Raw genomic sequence first — 27,272 nt, forward strand, 5'->3', positions numbered from 1 at the left:
TATAAGTATCTGAAATGTTCTGTGCCTCATGCCAGATAATTGTTGTGTTGTTAGTCGAAGCAGCGTGATGTCACAAATTTCACTTTTGGTTTCATTAGATTTGCTGTGTGTACAGAGTCGTTATTATCAGGGATAAAACACAGTTCATACAGTGAAATGCCTTTGCCTTGTTGTTAACAATCTGCTGACTAGTTCAATGGTTACATTCTGTTGTCAGTCTGTTCGATGGTAGTGTGTTCACAGAATTCATAATTGCATTTTGGGTCCGTCTTGTGGTAGCTTGTATGTGTCTCTCTGGAAACTGTGAACAGCAGAATGTGTGTAGGTGTGCTGAAGTTTGAAATATGGCCTTTTCTGTTCATCTGCTTGCATGACATTAAAACAGCAAAACTCTTCTAGGATGGCTATTGCACTTTTATTCCTCTCATGCAATACTGTCTGATATGTAATGGTTTCTGGGAAGCTCATTTTTGTCTTTAATGGAGAAACTGGTTCTGATAACAGGTTATGCTTGTCTGGTTGGTCTGTACTTTGAAGTAATAAATACTGTCTTTAGGACCCGAGTGTTTGTTCTCTCAAGCTTCTTCAGGTTATTTTCCATAAGTCACTTGCATCCCATAGGTTGCTGCAGGGAATATTGTAAAATTGAAAATGGCTGTTGCTGGGCAGTCATGATTTGTTTGAATTGCAATTGCAAATGTTCTGAATGTATGCTGAATGTTGAAATAGTTGTTTGTAACATCATTCCCAGGTAATTAAATGGACCAACAGTTTGCGGTTTGTTTTGCCTGCTGATGAAGTAATTGTGCCTTGCCAAATTGCCATCCTCTTTTGAATGTCATGTCTTGTTTTGTTCCCATTGCTAACCATGCAGTTTTCTGTTGTACATGCATTCTTGCTGTCAGAAACCACATGTAGGTCTGCAGGGTTTGATGTTTGTAGCACCATATTATCTGCCTACATCAGTATTGTCATATTCTGGACATTCATAGATCTTATCATGTCTGCCAACATTGGGTTGAATAGAAAGAGATTCAATGGGTGCTCTTGAGTACCCTGTTTTTTATATAATATTCTTAGTTATGGACAGGCCATCACTCATTCTGGTGTAATTATGGTCCAAGACATTCCTAATGAGGGCAACTATGGGATTGGATTTTTCCAGTGTTGATTTAAGTTTGTACAATAGCTTACTCTTATCTAAACTGAGAAAACTTTTGCATTATTGATGAGCAGTCCACACATGAAACTCTCAAGTCAGATGAGACCATTATATACTTCTGTTATCAGCTGCCTCAAATCTTAAAAAGTAGACTTTGCATGTTTTTTGTCCGGATTGCATTGTATAGTCTGCTTGATATGTGGTTGGGGAGTAATCTTGTTCTTTGAAGGAGGAACATGTACTTCTGTACAAATTTGGATCATCTTATTTGCCTTTCCCTTGCATAGTGCTAATGCTATCAAGTAGTAATGAACATTAAAAATATTCTCCAGACAGTTTGCTCATTTCCTCTTATTATTGTAATAAATCTAGGACTTTATAACTAGGAAAAACAGTTTATAGAAATTAGTGTAATGTGTCATATAATACACAGCTCATTAACATATTGTGCTTGTTTTCAGATCTGCAATGTCTAGTAAAATTCATTATCCAGTCGAGGGCCTACTCATAAATGCTGAACAGCCTTTGCAAGACTTGATTACTGAGCTTAAAGTGAGTCTTAACAGTTGTCAAACCTTGTTCAGGTTGTTGCATGTTGAAATTAGGTACTTAAACTCTGCCATGAAGATATGTTCTGAAAAAGGTGTGAGTAATGTCAGTGTGAAAAATGTGAAACAAATTTTTATAGACTAAAATACTAAAACAAAACTACTTATTTCTTCCATTCTGTTAGTACTAATGTTATCCTTAATGTGAACCGTTGAAATTTTTGGTAGCAGAGAATGACTATGCAGCCATCTAATTGTATATTAAAATGTTTTTGTACTGTAATACTCTACTGATATTTATAATGCATTCAGCCCATATGATCTATACCTATATTTCTGAGCCATCAGCAAATTTAAAAAACAGATCACTTCATTGCTCTTTTTCATTAATGCTGTATCTGTATTTAGTCTCATTGAATAAGTGCCAGAGTTACTTGTCTCTTGCTGTTGTACATGATAGCTTCAGGAAGTTCCAGAACAGGAGCCATGTCTCAAATCTGGTGGCATTAAGAATCCCATAAATGCAGTCACCTTCAAAATAGTCTTTCAGCAACTACATACACATGCTAGCATGAACAGGCTCCAGCTTACCTGTCACAGTGTTGCTGTATTTTCTTATATCCTGTCATTTTTGGAAGTTACTGTGTGTTTTTTCTTGCTTTGAGTTCTGTAATGTTTGGTTTTGGAATAAAGAGTTCCAGTGTGCATACTGCAGAGATATGGAAGATAACTATCACTGTTTTATGTAGCATGAATACACATTAAAAAGCATTTTTTTGGCCATTAAGTTTAGCTTGGCAGAAATGCATTTGACTCATATTCAGTTCGTACTGATTTTGAATTTTTGCCAGGGTGTCAGCTGTATGAACTGAAGTTTTTATGGTTTTATTCGTTCTTTCAAGAAACATGAGAATAGTACCTTGAAATAGGCTGTGACTACTTGGTTACTTTGTTATCTTTTCCTGTCTGCCATTGTAATTATCATGCCATTTTAGTCAACACTACAGAAGCTATGATACTGATACAGTATCAGTGATTTGTGTATATGTGTATTTTCTATTTCCTCTAAGGCTGATTGTACTGAATTATTGTTGCATTACTTTCAGAATTTGCTGTTGTATCTGCAGAGAATTGGAAAGGAAGACACTACTGAAGGGAAGCATTTTGATGAGTTTATCCCATTGCTACAAAATTTAGTGAATCCTGACTTCCTGTGTCATGAGGATCCACTTGTAAAGATGATAGTGGCTTGCTGCCTTGGACAACTGCTTGGATTTCTGCCTGTCAGGTCATTCCGATGGGATGATGAAGAGTTAGTGGTGAGCTGTCATATAGCATTTCTTGCTTTGTAGAATTTCAGGGCCAACTGAAATCAGCCACAAACATGTTTTTCTTAAATCTCATACTTTAACAGAGGTGAAGTTTTATGTCTCGAAGAACTTGAAATGTTAATATGTCTTGCCACTTCATACTGTTTGCTGTAGTGAAAACTTCATTAGTGTTTCTCCTCTAGATATTAAATTTCAATACGAAATTGATGACATTATAAACTGACTAATTCCACAGTGCCAAATTCTTTAGAATCTGAAATCTGTGCAACTGCTTAAGAAATTCCCTGCCTTTTATGGAACCTAAATGTTTATTACTGTGTTCTGCTACATAAATCCCAATTACACTGTATTTCTGAAATGTTTATTTCAATATTATCCTAGTAGTCCCAAGTATTATCTTTCCTTGCGAATTTATGACTAAAATTGTGTATACCTTTCTCATATCTCCCATAGTATAACCTGCATTGTATTGGTCTGTTTCCAGGTGCTTCTAGACTTCTTCATTAAGCAGCTAGAATGTTTTGGTACTTCAGATGGTATCATTCTTAAGTACTGTGTCATTCTCTTGAAAATTCTGAGTACAGCTGACTCATTTAGCAGACTGTTTGTGTGCCTGGAATATACTACAAATAAAGAAAATATTTATAATGCCTTTCTATTGACAGTCTGTATGGCTGCTCGGTAAGTTGATATAATGACTGAAAAATATGTTTTAGTAGAATAGAAAAATATGTTTTAAATTAAATTTAATTAAATAATTATCTATGACTTGTTTTTGTTCCACTGTAAATGTGAGTGTGTTTAGATAGTTTTTTTAATTTTCCCCATGGTTAACCAACACCATGGAATAGAGGCTTTGAGAAAGTAAGTTAAGAAAGTCCCACATTTTTGTGGATCCTGAAGTTTCAGTACTATATTTGTGATAGCCTGTCATTGGTCACTGTCATGAGTCTGCTGAATTCAATCCATATCCTCACATTCTGTTTATTTAAAATGCACCATATTTAGATGGCATCTGAAATACAAAAATTGCATAATTAAAATCAAAGCTATTATTCTGTCTCAAGATGAAGTAAATAGCTAATGCTGTTTGTTATTAATTAACTGTGGTAATAGTACTATGAAAGCACATGCTGGGCCTAGTAAGGGGAGAAATTTGTGTGTTAGTAGCATCATGACATGAAGAATGATTCTGATGATTTTTAAATAGCATACTAGAAGTTCCCTGGACATTATTTTTCACTCCACTGTTGTATCACTCATTTATATTGATTACTTTACAAATTGTGAGTTTTTTGGCCAGGATCAATAGTGGGGTGAAGAGCTAGGTATCCAATTGTCTGTGCATTTCTTTGATAAATTCAATGTTTTCCAGGAATATAAGCCTCATGTTTGGCAAAGATGAACTGTATTAATATTTATTCCCATCTTAAAATTCAATGATTTTTTATTTCAGGATCAAGAGAGATATTTCAATGATGGAAATGTATGTTGTGCTGCTTCTGAAGAATTTCATAAATAATACAAAGTATACTTCCAGTACAGGAATTGATATAATCCTCTGTAGTATTCTTCGAGAGAATATAGAAGATTATCCGACAATGTACCATGTAGCAGTAAAAGTTATAAGGAATTGCATTAGAGCATTGGATTTTCCCACCAAAATGGTATGTACAATGACATCTGTTGTTTGATGCTGTAATGTTGTTCTCCAACACTTGAGAGTGAGATTATTTTCCAGATGATGATCTTATTTAGGAAGGTTTATCTTAAGAGTATACTATATTTTACTATCACAATCTTTTAGTAAGTTTTATTATGACAAAGTGTATTGTTGCACTCCTTTTTCCATCCCTGGTCCTTGTAATCTAAGTGTAAGGCTCTGTACTGCTCTGACAGAAGTCTTGGGTTTGAGACTGGCTGGACCTATTGTGCATTTTATAACATATGTTTTTCTTCCCCAACCTCTTATAAGATAAAGTCAGAAGTTTGTAAATGTTTCATATACTTGGCCCTCTCTGTGGTTTTTACTATTGATGCTGAGGCAGGCAAAGGCCAGGAAGGTGTATTAGTTCATATACAGAGGCAATTATTTCTAAAATGCGACCTGGTATACTCAATTGTGTTGGTCACCTTGAACCATTTTGAATTCTATGTAATTTCACAACACATATATTTTGTGGCATCTTATAATTGTATAACTTTCTCATTGCAAGGAATTGTTTACTTCTCAAACTATTTTATGCAGAGTTTTATAGTATCTCATAATGAAACTGCCAACAGTATATTCTGAAAGTTCAATATTTCTAATAGCAAACTTTAATACTGGTCTGTGTCCTGAGACAGTTTACTCCAGTTCACCTTCTTACAACCTCTTTCTTCAAGAGCCATTCTAATCCTGTTCTCTCTTTGCCTTATTGGTCTTTCTTGTGGAACATTTTGAATAAATTTTCTTAGTAAAGTGTTTTTTCCATGTATCTTACTGTTGCACTATGTCATCAAATGACATTGTTGTGCAGCAGTGTGTCCAACAATGACCTCAACTCCTGCTGTTGTGCAATGTTGTTCTTAGATCATTGGACTAATGTGATCCAAGGTAATTTTTGACATGTTCCAACAATAGTACATTGGTTCCAGTTGTTGCACAACCTTTGATCATGTGGATTGCCTCCCTTCTAAGAAAAATGTGACAGACAGCGGCTGGTCCTTAAGGTGTTATTTGCTCATGCTAGAGTGTGAAGAACACCTAAAACTGTAAATTTGAAAAACAAGGGAGATATGTTTATGATAAGGGCTAACTCAACAAAGTAGATAATTTTTTAAAATGTGTGAACAAGATACACCACAACTCAGGAGTGAAGTTTGCCTCAGAGAGTCCTGGGGACAGAAGTGACATGACCTGTGAGGGTCAAGTGAATATGATAGGTGAATTAAGACATGACCATGATAAGCAGTATGCTCTATTCTGTCTTGTGCATAAACTCTTGAACAACGTGGTATGCAAACAATATCAATATTGACACTTTTTTGGGAATGTACAATGATTTATATCTTCACAAACCTAGGAATGCACTTTCTCAAAACTTGCTCTTTGCAGATTTTTCCTCAGATTTACTTTTTAAATCAGTCAAAAATCACTGTATTTCCTTCACTCTCATATAGTTACTGTTTCGAGGACTTCAGCAGGATCACCCACCTATCAAAACAAGAATTAGAGGACGTGAATTTGAAGTGATGTTTGAGCTACATCACATTTGTCCCACTATCCTTCTGGGCATTTGGAATCAGCTTGAGGTCTTCATGTTAGAGCATTCAGACAGTCCAAACAAGAAAATTACCCTCACACTCCTGGCACACATGTTTTCTGAAGTGGATTCTGACTTTGTTATTAAATATAGACGCCTCTGGAACAATTTTAAAAATTGGTATGTATCAGAATCAATTGTGATAGAATATGGTGCATAGTGGACTTATTATGGGGAGGGGAGTGCTGTTGCTTTTGTTATGAAGATATTTAGTCTGGTTGGCTTTAATGACATTCTGTCAACTTGAAAGGCTATTAATGTTGAAAGATATGAGGGGAAGGCTGTGTATAATGAACTGGAAAAGTACAGAGAAAATATTGGCTGTGACCTAAACTAGGAAAACAATTGTGGACAAAGATCTAGCAATTTGGAAGCTGTTTCTGATAGATACGCTTATAATACCTATCCAATTACCAAAATCAAGAAGCCAGGGCAAAACACATCCCAGACTGACATTATGTAAAAAAATAACTATTATCTGTTCCAAATATGTGATCATGGATGATGGCTTCAAGTAGTTGACAACTTATAGTCTCTGAATAATGCCTCTTAAGATGTTTTAACAATGTCTGTGTCTGTATTCATCTAGTGTGAATGAACCATCGTCATTTGGGCGATCATTAATAGTTAAGTGGGCACCAAAATTCCTGGTCAATCAGCCTGATTTGTGTGAAGATATAATCCACATCCTTCAGCGTCGATCATGTGACAATGAGACTACAATCAGGTTTGGTGTAGTGAAAGCTATAAACAAGGCTACAAAGAAAAACCTTGATATTCTGCACCATTCAGCTCTTCTTGATATTTTGAAGGATAGTTTTTGTGACAGAAGTGTAAGTTATCTTTATATCAACTATGTCTCTTTGCTTTAATCACTTTGCTTTTAGTTCAGTATGTTTTCTGTTGTATTGAAGTTAATGTAATGATTAAGAATCATGACTTTTCATGTGGTTGATAACTACATATTTACCTTGCTTGGAGACACTTAAATTATTGAAAATGAGTCAATATGCAGGTGTTGGTTTTCCATGTACTCTCATATTGTAACACTACATGTGTCCATCAAATAAATCTGCACAGCCTCTAAACACCATACTCAACAGTGGAACTGATGAGCCTTCTAATTTTATGACACACTATTTTAGGCCTATTTTAAAGAAATTACTTATCAAAAGTGAATATCAGTAAATGAATCAAGTAAATACACAGAGCAATGCTGACTTTAGTCCACAACATTATATAGCACAGTTTAAACTACAAGTTGTATAACTTACAAGATTCCATTATTCCTAGACTGTGTTTTTATTTGACCATTTAGTATTATAAAAAAACAGTGTGTAATTATCCCTCTCTTGTTTTAATCTGAAAACATTTTCCAATAAAGTGAAATAATTACATGAGTACTTACATTAAGTTAGAAAGGGTTTAATTTGTCAGCTGTATAAGAAAAACTATTCAATGGACTCTGGTGCCTGCTGTTTCATGAAGCATGCTTTGTCAAATTAAATGTTCTTTTGTTGTGTTGGTGAATAACTGACATTTATTTCAATTCATATATTAGTCTTCATAAGAACACTGCTTTCATAGCATGAATGCTTTCTGGGAACCTCACAGTGATATTTAATTTAAGGAAAACTTTCTCTGAAGGGTTTTGGAGGGTGCTCTGCCTCTGTCTCCCACTAAACACAGTTTTGGAGAATCATTTATATCTCCCTATATCAGGATGGAAGTTGTGCAACGAGAACAGTTATGCAAGTAAGGGTACAGCTGAAGTCTGTGTGTCTGAGCACCTTGCCATAAAGCTCTATAGGAATGAGGAAGAACAGGATGTGTGAGGGAATGTTAATTCTTTACAGGAAATTGTGCTCAAAGAAGCACTGATTACTTTGGGGCTGTTATATGGAAGGATTACTGATGGCAACTCTCCTGGCATGATGATGAAAGCCATATGGATTGCAAATACACTGATGCATCTGTACATTGCTCCATATGATCTGAATATTTACATGTAAGTTGCAAAATTGTGAATTGCTCCTCTTATTCATTACTGATCCTTCATTGTCATCTGACATACTAGTATACTAGTCATTTTTTCACATTAACTGTCATATATAATGTGCCTAGTACAGTGGTAAGATGTAGCTCATATTATGAATTGTTGTTGTTGGTGTAAATTAATTATTTTTGGTACAAAATCAAAGAGTAAATTATGGGATTTCAGTTCATATATGTGTAATTACACTTCAGTTTTTGAATTGCTGTGTTACATTACAGCCAAGGCTTGTCTCTCTTGTGAATGATTTCTGTGAACTAAATGTCTTTAGTGTCAATTTTTCAAACTCCTATATCTGTCGTATTGTATGTACGTTGAGAATGATGATCACGACACTTTGAGTTTACAGGTAGGCCTAGGACATGTCAATGTCACGACAATCTTGGTTCAACGACTTGTCGAATAGTGACATTTAAAATTTCAAGTTCATTTCAAAGGTCATATTTTCAAACGTTTATTTCTGCCGAATGACTTATTTGTGAAGGACCAAACTAATTTCATGTTGAGGGCACGTGTAGTTCAACGTCATGTCTATGCCACGACAATACCATCCCAGCAGTTTCCCGAATACAGAACTAAATGTTTTTGAAGTTACTTTCGAAGAAATTTATTCAGGCGCTTATTTACTGTAAAGAAAGTGCTTAAATGATGAAACTCAAGTCACGTGTTAGGTTATGTTGGGTTAGGTTAGGTTAGGCTCCGTTGAGGACGAGTAGGTTAGGTTAGGTTGTTTGTTTAGTGGATTTTGTTAGGTTACGTAAGGGTTTGAAATTTTTTGTGACGTTTTGACACTTATAACCACAATTCGTCACGCCGTTACAGTATGTCACGCGTAGTCACGCTTGGTCACACTTTATAAATCTTTGTCACGTTTGGAAACTTATGGTGATCCCTTGTCACGAGGTCAACGCAGGTCACGCTTTGTCAGGGTTTGTCACGCTTGGGCACGCGTGGTCTTTAAGTCACGCTTCAGTACGCTTACGTTATATTACGTTCGTCTCGGTTAATTTTTGATACTTTGCTATACGTTTGAGGAAGTTACAACAGGTTAGGTTAGGTAAGGATAGGTTAGGTTATGTTAGGTTAGGTTAGGTTGGGTTAGGTTTCATTAAATTAGGTTAATTTATGTTGGTTGAGTTGGGTTATTTTAGGTTGTGTTATATCTGGTTTCCTTTTGATTGTTTTGAGTTATATTTTGATGGATTATGTGTGGTATCAGACCAAGTGTTTGCTGCCTAGAGACCTTTAAACATTTCAAGATCATTTTTGTAGTCATTTTTAAACTCTTATACGCACCATCGTCACAAACTTTTAGTTTTGAGCGACAGGTATTATTTTTAGTCAGCTTTAATAGTAACACATAACATTCAAAGACTTCATACTGTGTACATTATTAATAAAATTTCAGTTTTATTAGATTCATTTTTTCCAGTTGGATTTGAGGTTGACATTTTGTTTTACCATAATCCCAGTCTCAAACAGCATGAACATGATATCATTTAGAGAGAAAATAAACTCAGCATTAGAAGGGATAAGCATTAAACATGGCAGAGTTTAACAGAATGATGTATTACATGCTGTTAAATGCTTTTAAAACAGTGAACTTCAAGTGATCTGCATTATGTGTGTCCTTATAGACCTCACATTGAGAAGGTGATTGTGAAGTGTCTGGTACCATGCAACCTGCCTCCAGACCAGAGGATGTGGAAACTTCTGCAGTTGTGGTGTCTGTTTGATGATGAATCTCGCACCAATTTTCATCACAGTCAAGAATTAAAGAGAAGGTCAGAGTAATATGGATCTTTTAATTTATATTTACTATCAGCAACCATTTGTCATCTTTGAGTTGTTCGAAAACCCGCTTCATATTTGAAACCCACGTGTTCATTTCTCAGTCCACAGGAAAGCTGTCAGTACTGAGTATTTGTAGTTTACCTCAGTTTTTTTAGGCAAGTGGGTTAATGCTTTAAATTAACTTTAATTGCAACTGATTGTGGACAAATATGATGTGCTTTTAGAGCTTATGGAACTACACTGCAGCTCCTCTCCTTGTACCAACAGCCTCCTGATGATAAACTGCCATATAAACAAGTAGAATGGCATAGAGAAATGTTAGCAGGGAAGCTCTCTCTGACTATGGGGAATCAGAGGGAAGCACATCATAGACTTTTGTTGCTAGTGAAGGAACTGGCAACAAACAGGAAACTGTTTGAATTCTTGCAGAACTATGTGAATGAGACTAACACCTGTGAGGACTATGAACGTCTGTGGGTGAGTGCTGTATTAGCTCCACCCGTGTATGATGAGACTGTGGACTTTAAATAATTTTACTCTTTTGTATCTAAGTTGATCACTGGCCTAATGTAACTGATTTTTTGACTGACTTAGACTATCAGCTATTTTTATTTTTGTTATTTGATTAAGTTCTTCTCCATAATAAGTTCATTTTCACTTTTTTGTTTATCAAATAAAATAAACTGTTCTTTTCTTTGAAATTACCTCCCTCTTTTTTAAACATACTTTGCATAATGAGAATGTCATTACTGTCCTGCATGTGTCATTGACAAAACTACTTGATGGATTTCACTGAAATTTGGAATTTAAGTTTACACTGTTGAACAAATTTAATTTTTATATGTCTTAGTTACAATCCTTACTTGACATGATGCCTGAATTGAAATGTATTGATATTTATGAAAATTAACTTGTAACAAATATTTTTCGGTCAATACTACATAAAATAGAGATATCGTTAAGGTCTAAAACATTTAGTTTAAACAATTATAAATATGGTGAATTTTTAATGAAATACAAGGACAATGATTTGTGTCTCTCGAGTGTGGCATGTATTACATGTCTGGCTGTGAAACTGTACATTTGCACCTACAATGAAGAAATATCAAGGCTAATGAGATACAAGAAACGAAGAATTTGTGTAATCAAATGTGGTACACCTTTCTCATCTTTCTTTACAAACTTCTATTAGCTTATATACTTTATGTAATTTAGGATTTTGTTAAAAATGTAGAGTTATAAAGTAGACATTTAGTTTCATTACCCAATGTAGCTGCTGCAAAAGTCATATGTTCCTGTTTCACAGATTGATTGGAGTCCCAGAAAATGATGTTTTTTACTGATAAGTTAAGAGAAGGGCCGGCCGCAGTGGCCACGCAGTCTGAGGCATGGACCTCGTGCGCCTGGCCGCTGGGACCATGGGTTTGAGTCCCACTCAAGGCATGGATGTTTGTCCGTGTCTTTCTGTGTTTGTATAGGTAGAGGCCTTGCGTCGGGCTGATCACTCATCCAAGGAGTCCTACCATTGTCCAAATAGATCAATCAAATAAATAAAAACCTCGACACCTAAGGGTAAAAGAGGGTGAGAGAAATAAAAGAAAGTTAAGAGAAGGGATGTATTCCAGTGGATTACACATATCTTTAATGTGCTTTCATTAGTATTTTACCTTCTTCATTGGTCTTTGATATTTATTTATTTATGATAAATATAGATGTTTGCAACTTAAACATACTGAATAGAATCAGTAATTATTTTCCATTTTATTTGTTAAATATTTGCCAAATTATAAAATGTTATCTTGGATCAGTATAGACCAAAATTAAATTTTCTGTTCAGTAGCTGGAAGCAGAATGCATGGGCACATAAGGGCAATAGAAAGATGGAAGTATAACTTATTGTGAGGGTACGAGGTTGCTGGCAGTGGCTGAAGATAATGTTCATTTGCATTTGATGGTATTAGTGTTTATGCATCTTCAGGTTCTACCTCTAGAGGATCTGTTATTTAAAGACTTATTAGACTGTACACTTTGCAATGAAAAGTCTATAAAATATATTTTGTTTAAATCAACTTTATTTTGCAGTCAGAAAATCAGGATGTACTTACATACACAAGTGAGAGTAAGAAGAGATCACTAACTTTAAAACGAAGTGTTCTCACAAAGGAATCAATAATCCTGATTGTGAAGAGTTTGTGTGCCAAAGTTGCTTGTTTCTTGGTTGATAAAGGGACTATTAAGGTATGATATGGTAAATGATGGGAAGATACAAAATGGCCAGGTTTCAAATTCTATCTTCACCACCATGTCCTAAACAATTTATTATAAAAAAATTCTATGCAAAATTTGTAAATTAAAGATAAAAATGTCTATGTGCATAAGCATTATATGATGAAGACACACAGGAGAGTGGACGTTAAACTCCATATATGCTTAACCTGATGGAAATGTGTGGTCAGATTCAAAATTTAGTCTCTTTAATCTTGGTGAAATAATTGTGAGTATCATTTAGATAGCGATAGCCATAACTGGTTTGGGTATGGTAGTGAAGAACAGAACCCTGCTAGAAATTGAACTGAACACTGGCAATGTAGCTTACAGACAGTCAGTCTACTGACTCATCTATCCAGGCTCATCATACAAAATTTGCAACTATATTTATGATCTATCTTTGTACTAATTTTCATATAATTAAGTAGTTGTTATAAAATGTAAAATTAAAATATCTTACTTTTCTATAATGGCTCCAGTGAATCCCAGGTCAGTGTTCAATGATATCACACCTTATTTGACAATTTGTAACTGCTGCAGTCAATACATCGTTACATAACCTTTGAACTCAGTTCCAACATGCACTTCTAATTGAGCTGTCATTCTGCTTCAGGAATTGCTGAAGTTGGTGATCAACTGTGTCACTAGTAGTGACATAGCAGAGGACCTTCACCTAGCTAGGACCACAGTGGGAAAACTAGCAGTTGAACTTCTGTATGTACGTTTTCTTTGCATATTTTGTTACATAACCCGCAAGAAGTGTGACTGGCTCCAAGGTTATTTCTTAGTATTGGTACACATTTTTTCTTTGCCACTATGTCTGTTACAGGTTTAAAATCGCTGGAACATGAAGCTGACTGCTTTGACATCTAGTGCCAAGATCTAGAACATGTTAAACTTTAAGCATGTATTTCTTTGCACACAAACAATTTATTGCATTACCAGTTTTGATACCACTATGTTATCCTCTGGCTATTCATATATTTTCTATTACATGTAGTTAATGTATCATCATTGTCTGTCATTATAAGTTATTTATTAATAATGGATCCATTAGTTATTACATCGATGTGGAACTGTGTATTTTAATGATTAATATCAGAGCATGGATAGTAAATATGAAGATAATATTGCAATAGTAATGTAAGCCAGTTGACCTTATTACTTTAAATTATGTGTGTGGAGTGGGCTTTGCTGAATAAACGAGATGTATGTAACATGTATTATTGAAGATTGTCTTTGGCTGCCCATTGATATTTAAGTAAGATACAAAATTAGTAAATGGTATGTGAGAAAATTATCTGTTATTATCATATTGTTTATTCTCTTTTAAGATGATGTTCACTGATAGTAAGTAAAACCAAATTGAAGTTCCTTGTTCAGGGTGTTTTCTGAGCAGTTGTAGATACTTTGATTTTTCAATAAATTCTCTACTGTTGCATAACTTAGAGGCTTCACATTATTACCTTAAATACTGACCATTGAAATTTACATTTATTTCACATTCCCAAAAATATTTCTTCTAATTTAATGTTAATGTTAATCTGCCAAGCAATATTTTATATGAAACAATTATATTTTTTATTTTGTGTTTGTTATCAGGAATATTTTTATTTAATGCCACATTTGGCATTTCAAGATGACTCCACAATGGACCAGCTGCTGTTTCTTCTCACAGTAGACAGTCACAAATACAGTCTTCCTGCAATGAAGATTTTCATCACTCTGTCTGCATATAAACCCTTGGGTAAGAAAATTGTCCTCCTTTAGTTCTAATTAATTTGATAGCATAGAATCTTTTTTGAGCAGATGATAATTATTCAGCTGGTCAATAAATTCCCTTATGCTTGAAATTGAGCAAATATGCATGCAGAAACAAGATTTTTTCTGTCACCCATTCTCACTGCCTATGTTGATAAGCAGAGGTATGTAAAACACCAAATCTGATGAATGTTCAGACTTAAATGGCTTTTAGTTAATACCATAACTTAGTGAATACACACAAGCAGAAACAAAAATAAACACTGAGTGTGCTGAGAGGTACAGATGTGTTTCGGTTTCAGCCACCATCACAACTGAGCAATGAGAAAGCTGAAACGAGACCTTTTCTACAGTGAACCAGACACCCCTCACTGTCACCACCTGTATTGAAGGGTGAAATATGGATTATTTAGAAGCAGTTTCAAATTTCCTGGAATATTTTGACCTTACTTTGTAATTACCTGAAGGTTTATTGCCATATCCGCAACCACTGAATCCTATCTTGAAGCAGTTTAATCCAATGTAAACCTTCACACCTTATTTCTGTATGAGTTCTTTTACTGTTAACCTCCTATCTACATTTAAGTCCATGCGGTGGTATCTTTTGTGAAATTTTCCTATCAAGTACATGAACTCATTTCTCATGATATATTTTTATTACAAAATTTAAGATTTTCTGAGCTGTAAGATCAGCTAGAAATATCAACAAAATGTGAATGCATTCCAAATTATAAGTAGAATATTACATAGTTTTGAATTTTTTTAAAAAAGGCTATATTTATTCCCAGTAATTTCCTTTTGAAATTTTATGCGTTAATCTACAACTACTGTATTTTAATGAGAGTGACAAATTATGTTTTCCTCAATAACAGTGGTTTCTCCTGCTCATTATTTTTATTCCTTTTATTTGGTGATTGTGCAATATTAAGTTAGTGACTTGTAATTAAGTGTGGAGTTTATGAATTTCCAAATGCATTCTTTGCATAGAACAAATTTTATTGTATTTTTTAAATATATTGTATCAAAAAGAGTTTCAGATAACAGTTGTAGATGTTAATTAAATGTGTATGTAATACATACATACATTTTTTTTACATTCCATGGATCCATAAGTTAGTCAGATGACATAGGATGTAGAATAAGTCATAATAATACAATACATGTTATACAAATAGAAGTCATACTATTATATAAATGTCACAAAATACAAACAAAGGGTTCACATAAAGTAGAGATAAGTTACAAATAAATCCACCCATTATATACAATAGATAAATTATGACTTACTTGTAAACATTAGAAATTCATCGACAGAGTAAAAGGCATGTGTAATTAAGTATATTTTTAATGCTAGTTTAAATTGTGCCTTTTTATTTACAAGACTTGTGAGATTTGATGGTAGACTGTTGAAAATTTTGATCCCTGCATAATGTGCACTCTTCTGAAAACATGAGAGGTTGGCAATTGATCTATGAAGCTGATTTTTATTCCTTGTGTTGACACTGTGTCTAGCAGAATTAGTTTGAAAATGTTCTTGGTTATTTACAATAAAGTTTATTAATGAGAATATGTATTCACATGGAAGAGCTAAGATTTCTAAATAATATCCTTATAATAAAATCCAGCCAGAAAAGGCATAGTTCTATACTGTTGGGATTATAGTGGATGCTTGCCTGACAACTTAATGTTGAATTCACAAAACATATTATGTTCAAATCTGTTTGTGATTCAGGATATGAAACATGTGGATGGACAGACATGAACTCCTAATAATGCATTTGCTTTCTGCACAGAGTATACTAAATATGTGGATGATAACTTGTGTTTTAGGTGAGGTATACCCTGCGATTGTGTCTGATCACCTTGTCCCAGTGTGGCATGCATTTGCCACATTTGGCACTCCAGCACAAGCCAAGTTAGCCATCCGTTGCCTGTGTAGCCATACTGTGGAGCCAGTCATCACCCACATCTTGGCGGTATGTAGCAGCAAATAACTGATTATTTATCTTGGTCTTTCAAGAGGTTTCCCTGCCAAAGTTCTGTGAATTTCTTGTCTTCTTCATCCTAGCTATATTTCCAGCCATTGTAGCCTCCTAGATTTCAGTATCCTCACAATATTAGGTAGCTTGTATTAATTACAGAGTTCCCCATGTAACATGCTAAGTTGCTCACTTACTTCAGCCCTTTTAGTTTCACACATTTACCTGAAATGCTTGTAATTTATGTTTTTCCTTCAAAGATAGAAACCATATTTCACACTGATATGAAACAGCTGGCAAAAGTGTTTATATATATAAAGCCTTTCTTAACATTTATTGTCTTGGAAAATATTAATGGCAAACTTATATGATTACATGTGAAGGATTTTATACTGAATCCATATTGTTGTTATAATAAGCTGATAGTGTAACACAAACCATTGCTGGATGTATATGTGTAGCAAACATACAATACACAATGGACACAGTCCAACATTATGCCATGATGAATTGTTATCACAAAGTGTTAGACAATCAGTAGTAATCTCCACTGTTCTCTCAATTTTTGTCAAAATGTCCTTGCTATTGGAATATCAACTATCATCAGAATGTTAGTTTGGAAAATGTACCTTCATCTGTTAACTAACAATTTTTAATAATCTCAGGTAAAATACTTTTATACAGTGTTCTCCATTTCTCTGTGTCTGTGAACTGGTTGCTAGTTAATCATATGCGGTTTTCATAGTGCAGATTTTATCTGTATCCACTATTGTTGTGTTGTTTGGCAGCTGTTAGTGGGGATATATATTTATAATACTGTCATAATAAATAAGCAATTTCATTATCTTAGTATTATTTGTTCTAAGAAACACCCACATAAAGAATGAGAACTTTCGATAACATCAGGTAACTTAGCTGCACTCTCTTACTTTAGAACTTCAATTATTGCTGACATTGTTGCAGGAATTTACGGGACTACTGGACATACACAGTAAACATTATTTGACTAGAGAAGTTGCTGTGAGCCACTTTGCCAGATACCTGCCCAACTACACTGATACAAGATGCATTACTTATGTCACAGAGATGTGTCATGAGGTAAGGGTATTTATTAACAGGAAACATCTTTTTATTTTAATTTCAAAAACAGCATATATATAAAACAGTTCTATATTGAAAATTTGAAAAGGTGTTTGTTGAAATGATACCAAGTGCCTTTAATACTCTCTTACTTTGTAGCTAGTAGAGACATTAATAATTCAAGATTCAGAAGATGAAAGTGCTGATGAAGCTGAGTGGTATGAAAAGGATTGCCTTCCATATGAAACAAAATGTAAGGTTAGTAGAAAATAGATATAAACTGAAACTTGCCAATCAGTAGTTCCAGTGATATATTATTCAGTTAGATGGGCAGACAGACAGACAGACAGACAGACAGACAGACACTCACACACACATACTGTCCACAGATGACGAGAAAAACCCTGCTGGGGGAAGTCATTTCTGGTGCGGTGCGGGGGGAATTTTACTTATCAGCTGGACTAGAGGGCTGATATTGGTGGGAAGTGTGATACATAAGAGTTTTACTCTACTGCACACAGACTGAAAACATCAAGCAGTTAAGAGTAGTGTGTAGTGAGCGCACTTGTAATGTGTTCTGTGGGTGTTGCAATAATATTCTAGATTAAATCACTGTGCCACTGTGAGGTAAACTTAAAGCTGTACCCATTTGAACACATGAAAGCCTGTCGTCTCTTGTTTGTTCAGTGGTTGTGGAACGAATGCTTTTAGGATCGGTTGTCACTCACCGCGAAATCTTGCGCTTGCGCATATATCGAATTCCTAGCAGGGATTTTCTCCTGATTTGTGAACTGTACACATACTCCTTCTCATGATGTGTTCTTCTTACATGCATCATGCAGAGCAATGTAATATCCAAATGCTTTTTTTTAATGTATGGCTTTTATTGTAGGTTGAGGCCCTCAAAGCACTGACTCGACTGACCATCAGATTGCGTGAGACACCATACACAGAGAGGACACTAACCATTCTTAGCAAGATTGTTGAAAATGGTGGTGCTTATGCCAGCACAAACAACCTCAGGTAATAAAACAATGATAAATCTTTTTTTGATTTATTCGTGTTCATTTAATATTTTCACTTACTCAGATTGTTTGGTGTCTAATGATAGGATGATTAGTGAACAATGACTTGGAATGGTTGTGGAAGGAAGTAGTCATGGTCTATTTAAGTTATTATTCCGGTATTTGACTGGAGGTACATGAAATATCTAAGTCATGATAGCCTGTCTATATATATATATATATATATATATATATATGAAAAAGGAAGAATATTTGACAATGATATTCAGTGAACTACAAATATGATTGATATCTACAACATTATATGAAACACTTTTATTTATATTTAATGATGTAAAGTATAGGTAAAGTTGTCCATTTGCTTAATTAAACATTATGCCATGAAGATAAATGGGAAATTGGCAGTATAGCACTACCCACACATTCTTAACCTCAGCACTAGGTGTATGTTAGTGGTCATTGTCACACTCTTGCTATACAAGATAAAATAATTTGTCTTCAGTAGGGTGACATATGGGTGAGATTTATTTATTAAATCAATGCATTTGGAGTATGTATGACCTTAAAGTTGACCTTTTCCCTCCTACAGTTGTTTCAGTTGTGATGGTTTTATGTTTGGTATATTGGGACGTTACTAACATTAGCCTATTTACTGATGTGCTTATATTTGTAATCCTCACTCACCTTTTTATTTATTTATCAGATTGTTTTTTGTATGTCTGTATTAATTTTGGTTTATATAATTAGAGGGTAAGCTTACTGTCATATTGGCCTTTGGACCATCTGTTTTTGTGTCTGTATACTTAATAGCTTCTGATTCAGTTAATGGGTTTTCATGAAACTTGGTATGAACATTATGCCACTACAAGTGGTGTCAGTAATACTGGTAAATGTGTACATACATCATACATACATCTTTATTACATTCCATGGATCCATAAGTTAGTCAGATGACAATAGGATATAGAATAAGTCATAATAATACAATACATGTTATACAAATACAAGTCATATAAATGTCACAAAAATACAAACAAAGGATACAATAGATAAATTACGACTTACTTGTAAACATTTGAAATTCATCGACAGAGTAAAAGGAGTGTGTAATAAAGTATCTTTTCAATGCTGGTTTAAATTGTGCCTTTTTATTTACAAGACTTGTGAGATTTGATGGTAGACTGTTGAAAATTTTGATCCCTGCATAATATGCACTCTTCTAAAAACATGAGAGGTTGGCAATTGGTCTATGAACTTGAGATGAGGGCAATAGTCAACCCACACAATGTAGGGCCTGAAATTTTTGTGTGGTAATAGATCTTCAAAAATTCACAATGTGTGTTGAGATAAATTTTGTAATATGTAAGAAATATACTGGCGATGCAAAATCTGTATTTATCTTTTGATTTGGTGGGAATCACTAATAGACCTTGGAGCTGGATATGACATTTTGTATGCAGACATGTCATAATAATACTTATAAATTTGATGTGAAATATTTTTGACGTATTAACAATTACAAACATGGTGGTGCAAAAGTTTAAGTTTATATTTATTAAATTTAATGTAGTCAGTATCTGTTAGTGTAAATTATGCACAGACATGTATCAGTAAATTGCATGAATACTGATTTATAGCTCCTGCTAGCCTTGCTATATAGATTGAAGTGTTTTATGTGATATAGGTGTCGTAAGTTGTTTTCAGGACTTTTTGTTACATATCCTGGGAGCAGTTCTCTTGCAGAATGCATATTTTGTGTTGTTCTTTCAATTGTAGCACTGCTACAAAGGCATGGCTCCGGCTGACAGCAGGATGTGCCTTCCTCAAGATATGTGATATTCCATGTATATATGCAAAGCAAGTTCAGAAGACATATTTCTTCAGGATGGCACTACTTATGAATGTAAGTTGGCAGGGTGGTGCAAGGAGCGTGATGCAGTCCAGAATTTATCTCTGTTTTGCTGGTGTTAAGGTTGTTATACGCTGGGAAACAAGGAATTTGTGCAGAAATTTGAAATGCACCTTGTGAAAGTGGTGTTGATAGATTTTAAAAGTTACAGCTCTACAGCTGTTGGTTATGCCTTGGCTAGGTCAGAAGTTTATGAGTTCTGTCATTACTCCCCGTTTAGAAAGTTTAATATACAGAGCAGTGTTTACAATATTTTAATGTAGTGGAGATGTCTCAGTCAATCAGATTTGATTTCCAGCAGGGACAGATATAGGGATCCACTTATAATTTGAGCCTAGCCTCACTATAAATATTTAAAGGGAATTATGATCAAGTGCTTCACAGAAACTTATATTCTTGTAGTTTTTCTACCTTCTGTGGTTAATAAAGGAAATCTTTCATTCCTTGCTCACCAGTACATTAGTCTGCAAACTAGTGGAAGGTGTGAGGAAGATGGGTCATGTGAAAGTTGTTTGTGTCATGTTATAAACTTGTTTAAACTCAATATAAATTAACATACTGGTAGTAAATGTGCTTTTGTAGGATGAATCAGAGTCTGTTCGACGTCTGTTTGTGGAGAAGCTGCGTGAGAGACTGATGCAGTGGGAACAGCAAAGATATGGTCTGCCCAGCATGTTCATATCTTACTTTGTACTGGCTGGTACTGAGGAGGCTGAGGATGTCAAGTCGTGTGTGTTAGACGCACTGAACCTATGTGTTCAGGACAAACGGCAACAAGTGTGGAGTCTTGTGTGTGTCACAAGATGTTAGTATCTAGCAGTTACATTACAGTGTAATTAGTGCCTATCTTGTAGCACTTACCAGAGATGTCCTTGGCATGGTTTCTTTTTTCAAAACCCTGTCATGATGTCCAGCTTAAATGATAGTATTTTCTATTTATTTAATTGCATTTCATAAATATAATCCATGCAAATGCAGAGTTCTTGGTTGTTAAATTAGATAATTTTGAAGGGTTTATAAGGCTTCACTATCTATTAATTTGGTATAAATTTTGTTTAGGAGTTGTACTGATAAAAATAAGATTTGTTTGAGACTGTTAACAGAGAAAAATGGAATAAACAATGGCTTTTGAACCAAGGACAAGGTGGAAAAGGAATATATACAAAAAAGATTAGTTAGATACTGGAGTCCCTATAGGAGGATAGGGAAGACTGGAGAAGGTTTTGTTATAATTTTGATCACTGTTATGTTATATTATCAAGTGATCCAGTGATTGTCTTTGTCTTCTTATGTTCCTTCCTCTGATTGTAGTGTTCAGGAATGTGTCCCACTTATTGACACGCTGTCAACAAGCTGTGCCAGAATTTTGTGTCCAAACAGCAATACAGATAGTGGCAAGATATGTATTTGATTTCACTGATGAAACCTCAGCTCACCGGGCTTATACATGCCTGTCATTCCTGTTGAATTCATTACTGAGCAGCAAGAATGGTAAATTTGGATTGCTGGCTACTGACTTCTATGTTAAATTATTTGCTCTTATGAGGTCCTGCAAGAATGCAGTTACTCTGGATGATGAAGAGCTTAATAAGGCAAGTCTCACAGGTTACTGGTTTCAGTTCAGATATATATTTGTTGTAATCTCTTATTACTTGATAGGGAGTAGGTATTCATTTCTATAGTTTGTTTGAAATATTTTTGTATTTTTTTGACTCATATCTGTGTTCTTTTCTATAGTTTGACTTAAACATTTTATATATTTATTGACTCTTATTTATATTATGTTTCAGAAAATTTGGGCTACTTGTGAAATTGGTGAATACCTTCTGTCTACGGTGAACCCAGGAGTGAATAATGATGCTGAAGCACCAGTGCCCATTCTTGATGAAACATTTCAGAAAATTGATCCCAACATTGACAACACAGAAATAAAGTACTTGACAAGAAACATGGTGAAGCTTCTAAATATGACAGTGGATTCACAGTTGGTGAGTTACATCATGATATCATCAACTATTGTTTCATTTTGAGCCACTGAGATTATCAGTTTGATTTTTGGCCAGTTTGTCTAATTTTGACTTATTCAGCATCAAAATTGTGAAGATCAGAATAAATTTATTTAAATTGATTCCTATTCTTTGTGGTTAGGAATCAGGTTCTGTTCATATTTAGGTGTGGGTGTGGAGCTTTATTTGCACAGATGTAGACCTTCAAGACTGTTACATAGACTTTACAAATTTCTTTGACCAAATGATTTTTTGTGTTCCTTCCTGCTCTCTTCCTGTGAGGCAACTGGCATTCTAATAGGCAATCTGCAGAATCCACTCTTACTGTGCCTGACCCTTTATTTCTACCTTGCACTCACAATCTAACATTTTTGGTAGCTGCTATCAGCCATGATTAACGTCGCTAGTCTGTATGGTCACAGGATAGGACAGAAAATGGGACTGCTGTGAAGCCTAACTTCTTGATTCCCTAAGGCCGACAAATTAACAATTCCACCAATTCTTAGTCTGCCAGTTTCTTATCTTTATTCTAGCTCAACCTCTTAACTTATCCATTTCCAATGAAAGTACCACTTATATTATTATAAGAAAAATACTGCATTCATATTAATCAAGAAATCCATCCTCATAGATAGACAATCAGTGTCTGATTAGTTCTAATTTTTCAGCCAATCCCTGCACTTTGGCTATTAAAGATCCTGCCCTGGGACCAGTTACAAATATTTAATCTGAGAGTACACCATTTTTGGGGTTCAGTGTCTGCGTCTCACTTGTTAACGACGCTCTGTAGCCAAAAACAAAATGCCTCACAGCAAAATAGACCTCTCATATTTTCTCTCAGTTTGCCTTGCATTATTTATTAATACTAGCATTACACATCAGCACAGATTGCAGTCTGCAGTTCGATTGTTTTGCCTGGATTTTACATCACTAATCTGTGCAGTTGTTGCATCCCCTGCTATACCGTTCTATTCTATGTTGAATCTTATGCTGTATCCCATTGACACACAACAGGAACATTAAGTTGTAGGTAGCTTCTCCCAGCCATTATTCTGCTCTGTAAATGCTTCCATATCATTGAATAGGCAGAGGCTGCATATGCCATGGGTACTTATAGTCCAAAATTTTGGCATCATTAATTTCAAAGTCTGCTGTTGAACACAATCCTGATCTAATTCTGTCCACCTCCTATCCTTGAATGTATCTGCCAAAGTTTACTTATAATACTGTATATCCTCGTATCTCATTCTCAGTATTTTCAGTGGTCACTTTCCCATAGGTTTCCTCGCTAATATACTGTGTGAATTACTTGTCTCCACCTTTGCATCTATATATCCTGCCTACCTTAGGCTTCTAGACTGTACTATCATAACAGTGCTAGGTGACATATATAAACTGCAAAGTTTTTTATTATATAATACCATAAAATTACTCACCTTTACTTAATCTGTTACTGAGCACTTTCCTTTCAGGCACTTCCCTTTAAGCAAGAGACTGATTATGTTTGATATCCATATAAAATAACTGGCAAAATTATTGTTTTGTTTTTCTTAAACTTCAGTATTTTTATACTACCTGTGATGTAACAATGTTGAAACAGAAGTATTCATGTTAAGACACTGTTCTGATATTTTTCTGTAGAGATATATCATGATACCAGTACTGCCAAGTGATAGCTAGAGGAAATCTTTTGAATGTTGTGATACTAAGACAGATTTTTTTTGTACAGGCCGGTAAATTTGAAGACGTAGAACTAGAGGCTGAGGGCGAGGAATGCACCTCTGATGATGAAGAGGTATATTACTGTTTATGATCTGAAGCTGTCACATTGAAAACGTATAATGAATTCTTCTTGGGCTACCAGCAGTGTCAGGTGGTTTAATGGAGAAAACAGCAACATTTCAAGCACCATTTTCATCCTAGTCCTCAGGGTACTGAAGTTCTTGAAATGTCTCCATTAAACCAGCTCGAGAAGAATTCGTTGTAGGTATATTACTGCATTCATTTGTATTGTTTAATTGAAATTTTTTATCACCTTTCCTCAACCATATGGTTGCTCCCTATTGGATAGCACCCCACTCTTCTGTTCATCCATTCCACAACCTTAACCTCACACTTGATGTCCATTGTCAGAACTGTATAAGGGCTTCCCAAATATGACAACTGCATTGTTTGTTAAAATGGAAAACCTTCAGCATTCAGTGCAGCTTATTGCCCTATACTGAAGTTATACACTAAATTGTAACTATGAAAACCTAAGGATGTAGATGTATGAACATCAAGTCATTAGAGACAATTCCATCTTTGTACTATTTAGTTTTCTACCATGATTAATACCAGCATGGCATCCATGCAAACTAGATTTTGAAATTCATGAATTTTTGTCAATTTTTGTTGGTAAAATATACAACAATAATGAGGTGGCCAAGTAAAATAAATTTATGTTTAGCTTTGTATTTGATGACAATAACTGTGTAACTAATCATTGTAGGATATGCAATTTTGTATGGAAATAGGTCATAAATATTCTAACAAATTTTTTGTGGAACATTTCTGACACACCATGTTGGTAAAATACAATAAGATATATCTAGCAAATGTTACTTAATCAGAATCTGTATTGGTCTAACTTGTTCACAGAAATGGTTTACTAAATTCAGTAATTATTAATTTATAGTTTATGATTTTATTTATTTACGTGTCCAGCAAAACCCATTCGGGTATTCCGGTCTGGTGAGAGTAGTGAGTGACCCCACTAACTCTGTACAATATATACTCAATCCTGATTTGACTGCCAGAGCCATCTAGCAGTGAAACAGAAAGATTTGGGTGAGAAATGATCGCTGAATTTTACTGACAAAACATCTTGTATCATGCTCGTAAGTTTATTTTACATGCCATAAATCTACGACATGGGACCACCGACTTTACTTCCCCTCTGAAGGAAGTTGTGCTACGGATTTTTATCACCCTTAAGAATCCATTGACCTTGGCTGGGTTTGAACCCGCGAACCTTGGGTCCAGTGGCGAACACGCTAACCACTAGTCCACCGAGGGTAACATAGTTTATGCTAGCCTCATCAGATAGATTGAAGCATTTCAAGGAAAGTAGACATCATGAGTTGTTCCCAGAACTTCTTATTATTCTAATGAACAGTTACTTATTATCAGTTTTCAATGTCTGCATGCAGCTGTGTTTGATGGTGGTTTGTCAACATTGCAAGCCATTCATTTATATGTTATAAAAAGAATCATAAAAATGTTACTTATTTTGGAATGTGATTAGAAATAGTTGAAAATGTTGAATTATACCCAGTAAATATACCATGCCATACTGTATTGGTGATGTTTCTTCTTTGCTGTTGGATGAATTTAATAGTTGAACTTTATTGTGTTTTACAGGTGGCTGTGTTTTATCCAAATAAAGGTGAATATGAGATTCAGTTGCAAGATAGACAGAGGACAGAATCAACACATATTACTTCAGGTAAAGGACTGATTTTAAGACCAGTTCATTTTGTGACTGTCTCTTTAGCTGGAGTAATTTGGTCATCACTAAATTGACAGTTTGAAAGAATGCATTTCAAAAATACTCTTTGTTACCTGCAAGACATATTCTGATGCTGTATGATTCTTCTCTGTAATGATTTTTCCGAGTACATTTAACTTCAATAAAATGTTTTATATTCATTTACTTACTCGCTTGCTCCTTTCCTGTCTGGTGTTGGAATATGTCAAGAGAATTTGTTGTACTGGCTTGGATTTGAGACCAAGCAGATTAAGTGGAAAATTTCCCCCATAACTTCTTTGTCCCCTGCCATTACATTGTTACAACAGTTGCCTTGGATTGCACTGTTACAGCAGTAGTGTTAGATAACATTGTTGTTACAATGGCCTTGAATGACATTTTACGATAACCTTGGATCATCCTTCAGCAGTGTCCTTACATACCATTTTGAAAGTTGCCTCATATTACATTGTTGCAACAGTGAACTTGGACACCATTGTTGACTTAAGTATTATTATTGCGTTTTTTATTCCCTTTTTTACCTTGCTGATGTTATCACCACAATGTGGGATCAAGACCACCTTTGGTATTCCAAAGAATACACATTTACAGTCTTGTTCTGTTTCAGATGATGAAGCATCTCCAAGATCCAGAATGCAACTGCAAATGTCCAGGATTCAGAATATGGCAAAGAAGAGAAGGAGTTCTACAAAATAAAAATGAGAGGATAAATGAGTTCAGTGATGGATCAAAATTGCAAGAAGAGCAGATTGTTAACAAACTCTGCCTTCAAACAGTTACCAGTTCAGAGTGTTATCATTGCTTTACAGTCCACACAGCTAATTTTGTTATTCCTACTTGCTCTTGATTTTGGAATAATTATTATAACTCTTTCATTGAATTATGGAAAGGTTGTTGTCCTTGAGTATACATATCAGTATTTGCAACGCTTTCAAGTTTTTTCTTCAATGTGGCCACTTCTAATAACCACTATTTGTAAAGATCTATTGTGCATAAGTATGTGGAAATGTACCAGAAAATATTTTAAAGTAACAAAGTGTACATGTTCTCTGAAGAAGTTAGGTGTTTTTTTATAACATTATAATATTTATGTCAAAGATAAAAATGTATTAATTGTCTTATAACAGAATATACTGAGTAGCTCTGGGGTCCATAGTGCTCTTTCCTCAGAGACTGAAATTTGAAGTTGCCATCTGTATTATTCAGAGGTTTATGTTAAGTTTTTCAATCACAACCACGTCATACCTTCATGCTGTGGTGCTTAGAAACAGGGATATCATTGCATTCACTTTATTGTCACATAAAGTAAATCAGTTTATTTTCTAAATGTTGGAGTGATTTATTTATATATGTTCTATTTCAAAGTTGCAATCTTATAGTGTTTTCATAATCTTAATTAAGCTAGTGTTTGCTTTTGTGAGACATTGAAATAAATATATGATCTTTGCCCAAATATAATGCATATTATTCTTCATAAAAATTCTCCCAGAAAAAATTATTCCACTTTGCATTTGCACATACT

General features: G+C 34.7%; 1 protein-coding gene and 1 long non-coding RNA gene across 7 annotated transcripts; one reads left to right on the forward strand and one right to left on the reverse strand.

Annotated features, from left to right (window-relative positions):
• The first annotated feature begins 1,630 nt into the window (after positions 1-1,630).
• On the forward strand, positions 1,631-26,935 carry LOC110841517 (sister chromatid cohesion protein PDS5 homolog A-B). 4 transcript variants are annotated; one of them, XM_087346584.1, is made up of 23 exons: positions 1,631-1,714; positions 2,817-3,029; positions 3,526-3,722; positions 4,498-4,708; positions 6,204-6,466; positions 6,936-7,179; positions 8,203-8,354; positions 10,037-10,183; positions 10,418-10,670; positions 12,276-12,431; positions 13,075-13,179; positions 14,064-14,208; positions 16,053-16,198; positions 17,165-17,299; positions 17,441-17,539; positions 18,174-18,304; positions 20,083-20,209; positions 20,798-21,020; positions 21,527-21,807; positions 22,006-22,203; positions 23,951-24,016; positions 25,624-25,708; positions 26,358-26,935. In XM_087346584.1, exons 1-23 carry the CDS (start codon positions 1,631-1,633, stop codon positions 26,444-26,446), a joined length of 3,750 nt encoding a protein of 1,249 aa, XP_087202710.1. In that variant the 3' UTR covers positions 26,447-26,935. The 4 variants fall into 4 exon arrangements, with proteins under 4 accessions (XP_087202710.1, XP_087202711.1, XP_087202712.1 ...); XM_087346585.1 differs by lacking the exon at positions 17,441-17,539; XM_087346586.1 differs by lacking the exons at positions 1,631-1,714; positions 2,817-3,029; positions 3,526-3,722; positions 4,498-4,708 and adding an exon at positions 5,835-6,037.
• On the reverse strand, positions 2,955-13,076 carry LOC110841522 (uncharacterized). 3 transcript variants are annotated; one of them, XR_002547214.2, is made up of 3 exons: positions 12,922-13,076; positions 3,475-3,664; positions 2,955-3,076 (listed from the first exon to the last, which is right to left on the reverse strand). It is a non-coding gene; the product is annotated as an uncharacterized LOC110841522 (long non-coding RNA). The 3 variants fall into 3 exon arrangements; XR_015534564.1 differs by having other exon boundaries at positions 3,475-4,056; XR_015534563.1 differs by lacking the exon at positions 12,922-13,076 and adding an exon at positions 5,403-5,576 and having other exon boundaries at positions 3,475-4,056.
• Positions 26,936-27,272: the final 337 nt, after the last annotated feature.

This window comes from Zootermopsis nevadensis, unplaced genomic scaffold (assembly GCF_977971745.1).
Source record: "Zootermopsis nevadensis isolate Lab colony 2312 unplaced genomic scaffold, Znev_1.0 Znev_ptg000010l, whole genome shotgun sequence".
NCBI classification, from domain to species: domain Eukaryota; kingdom Metazoa; phylum Arthropoda; class Insecta; order Blattodea; family Termopsidae; genus Zootermopsis; species Zootermopsis nevadensis.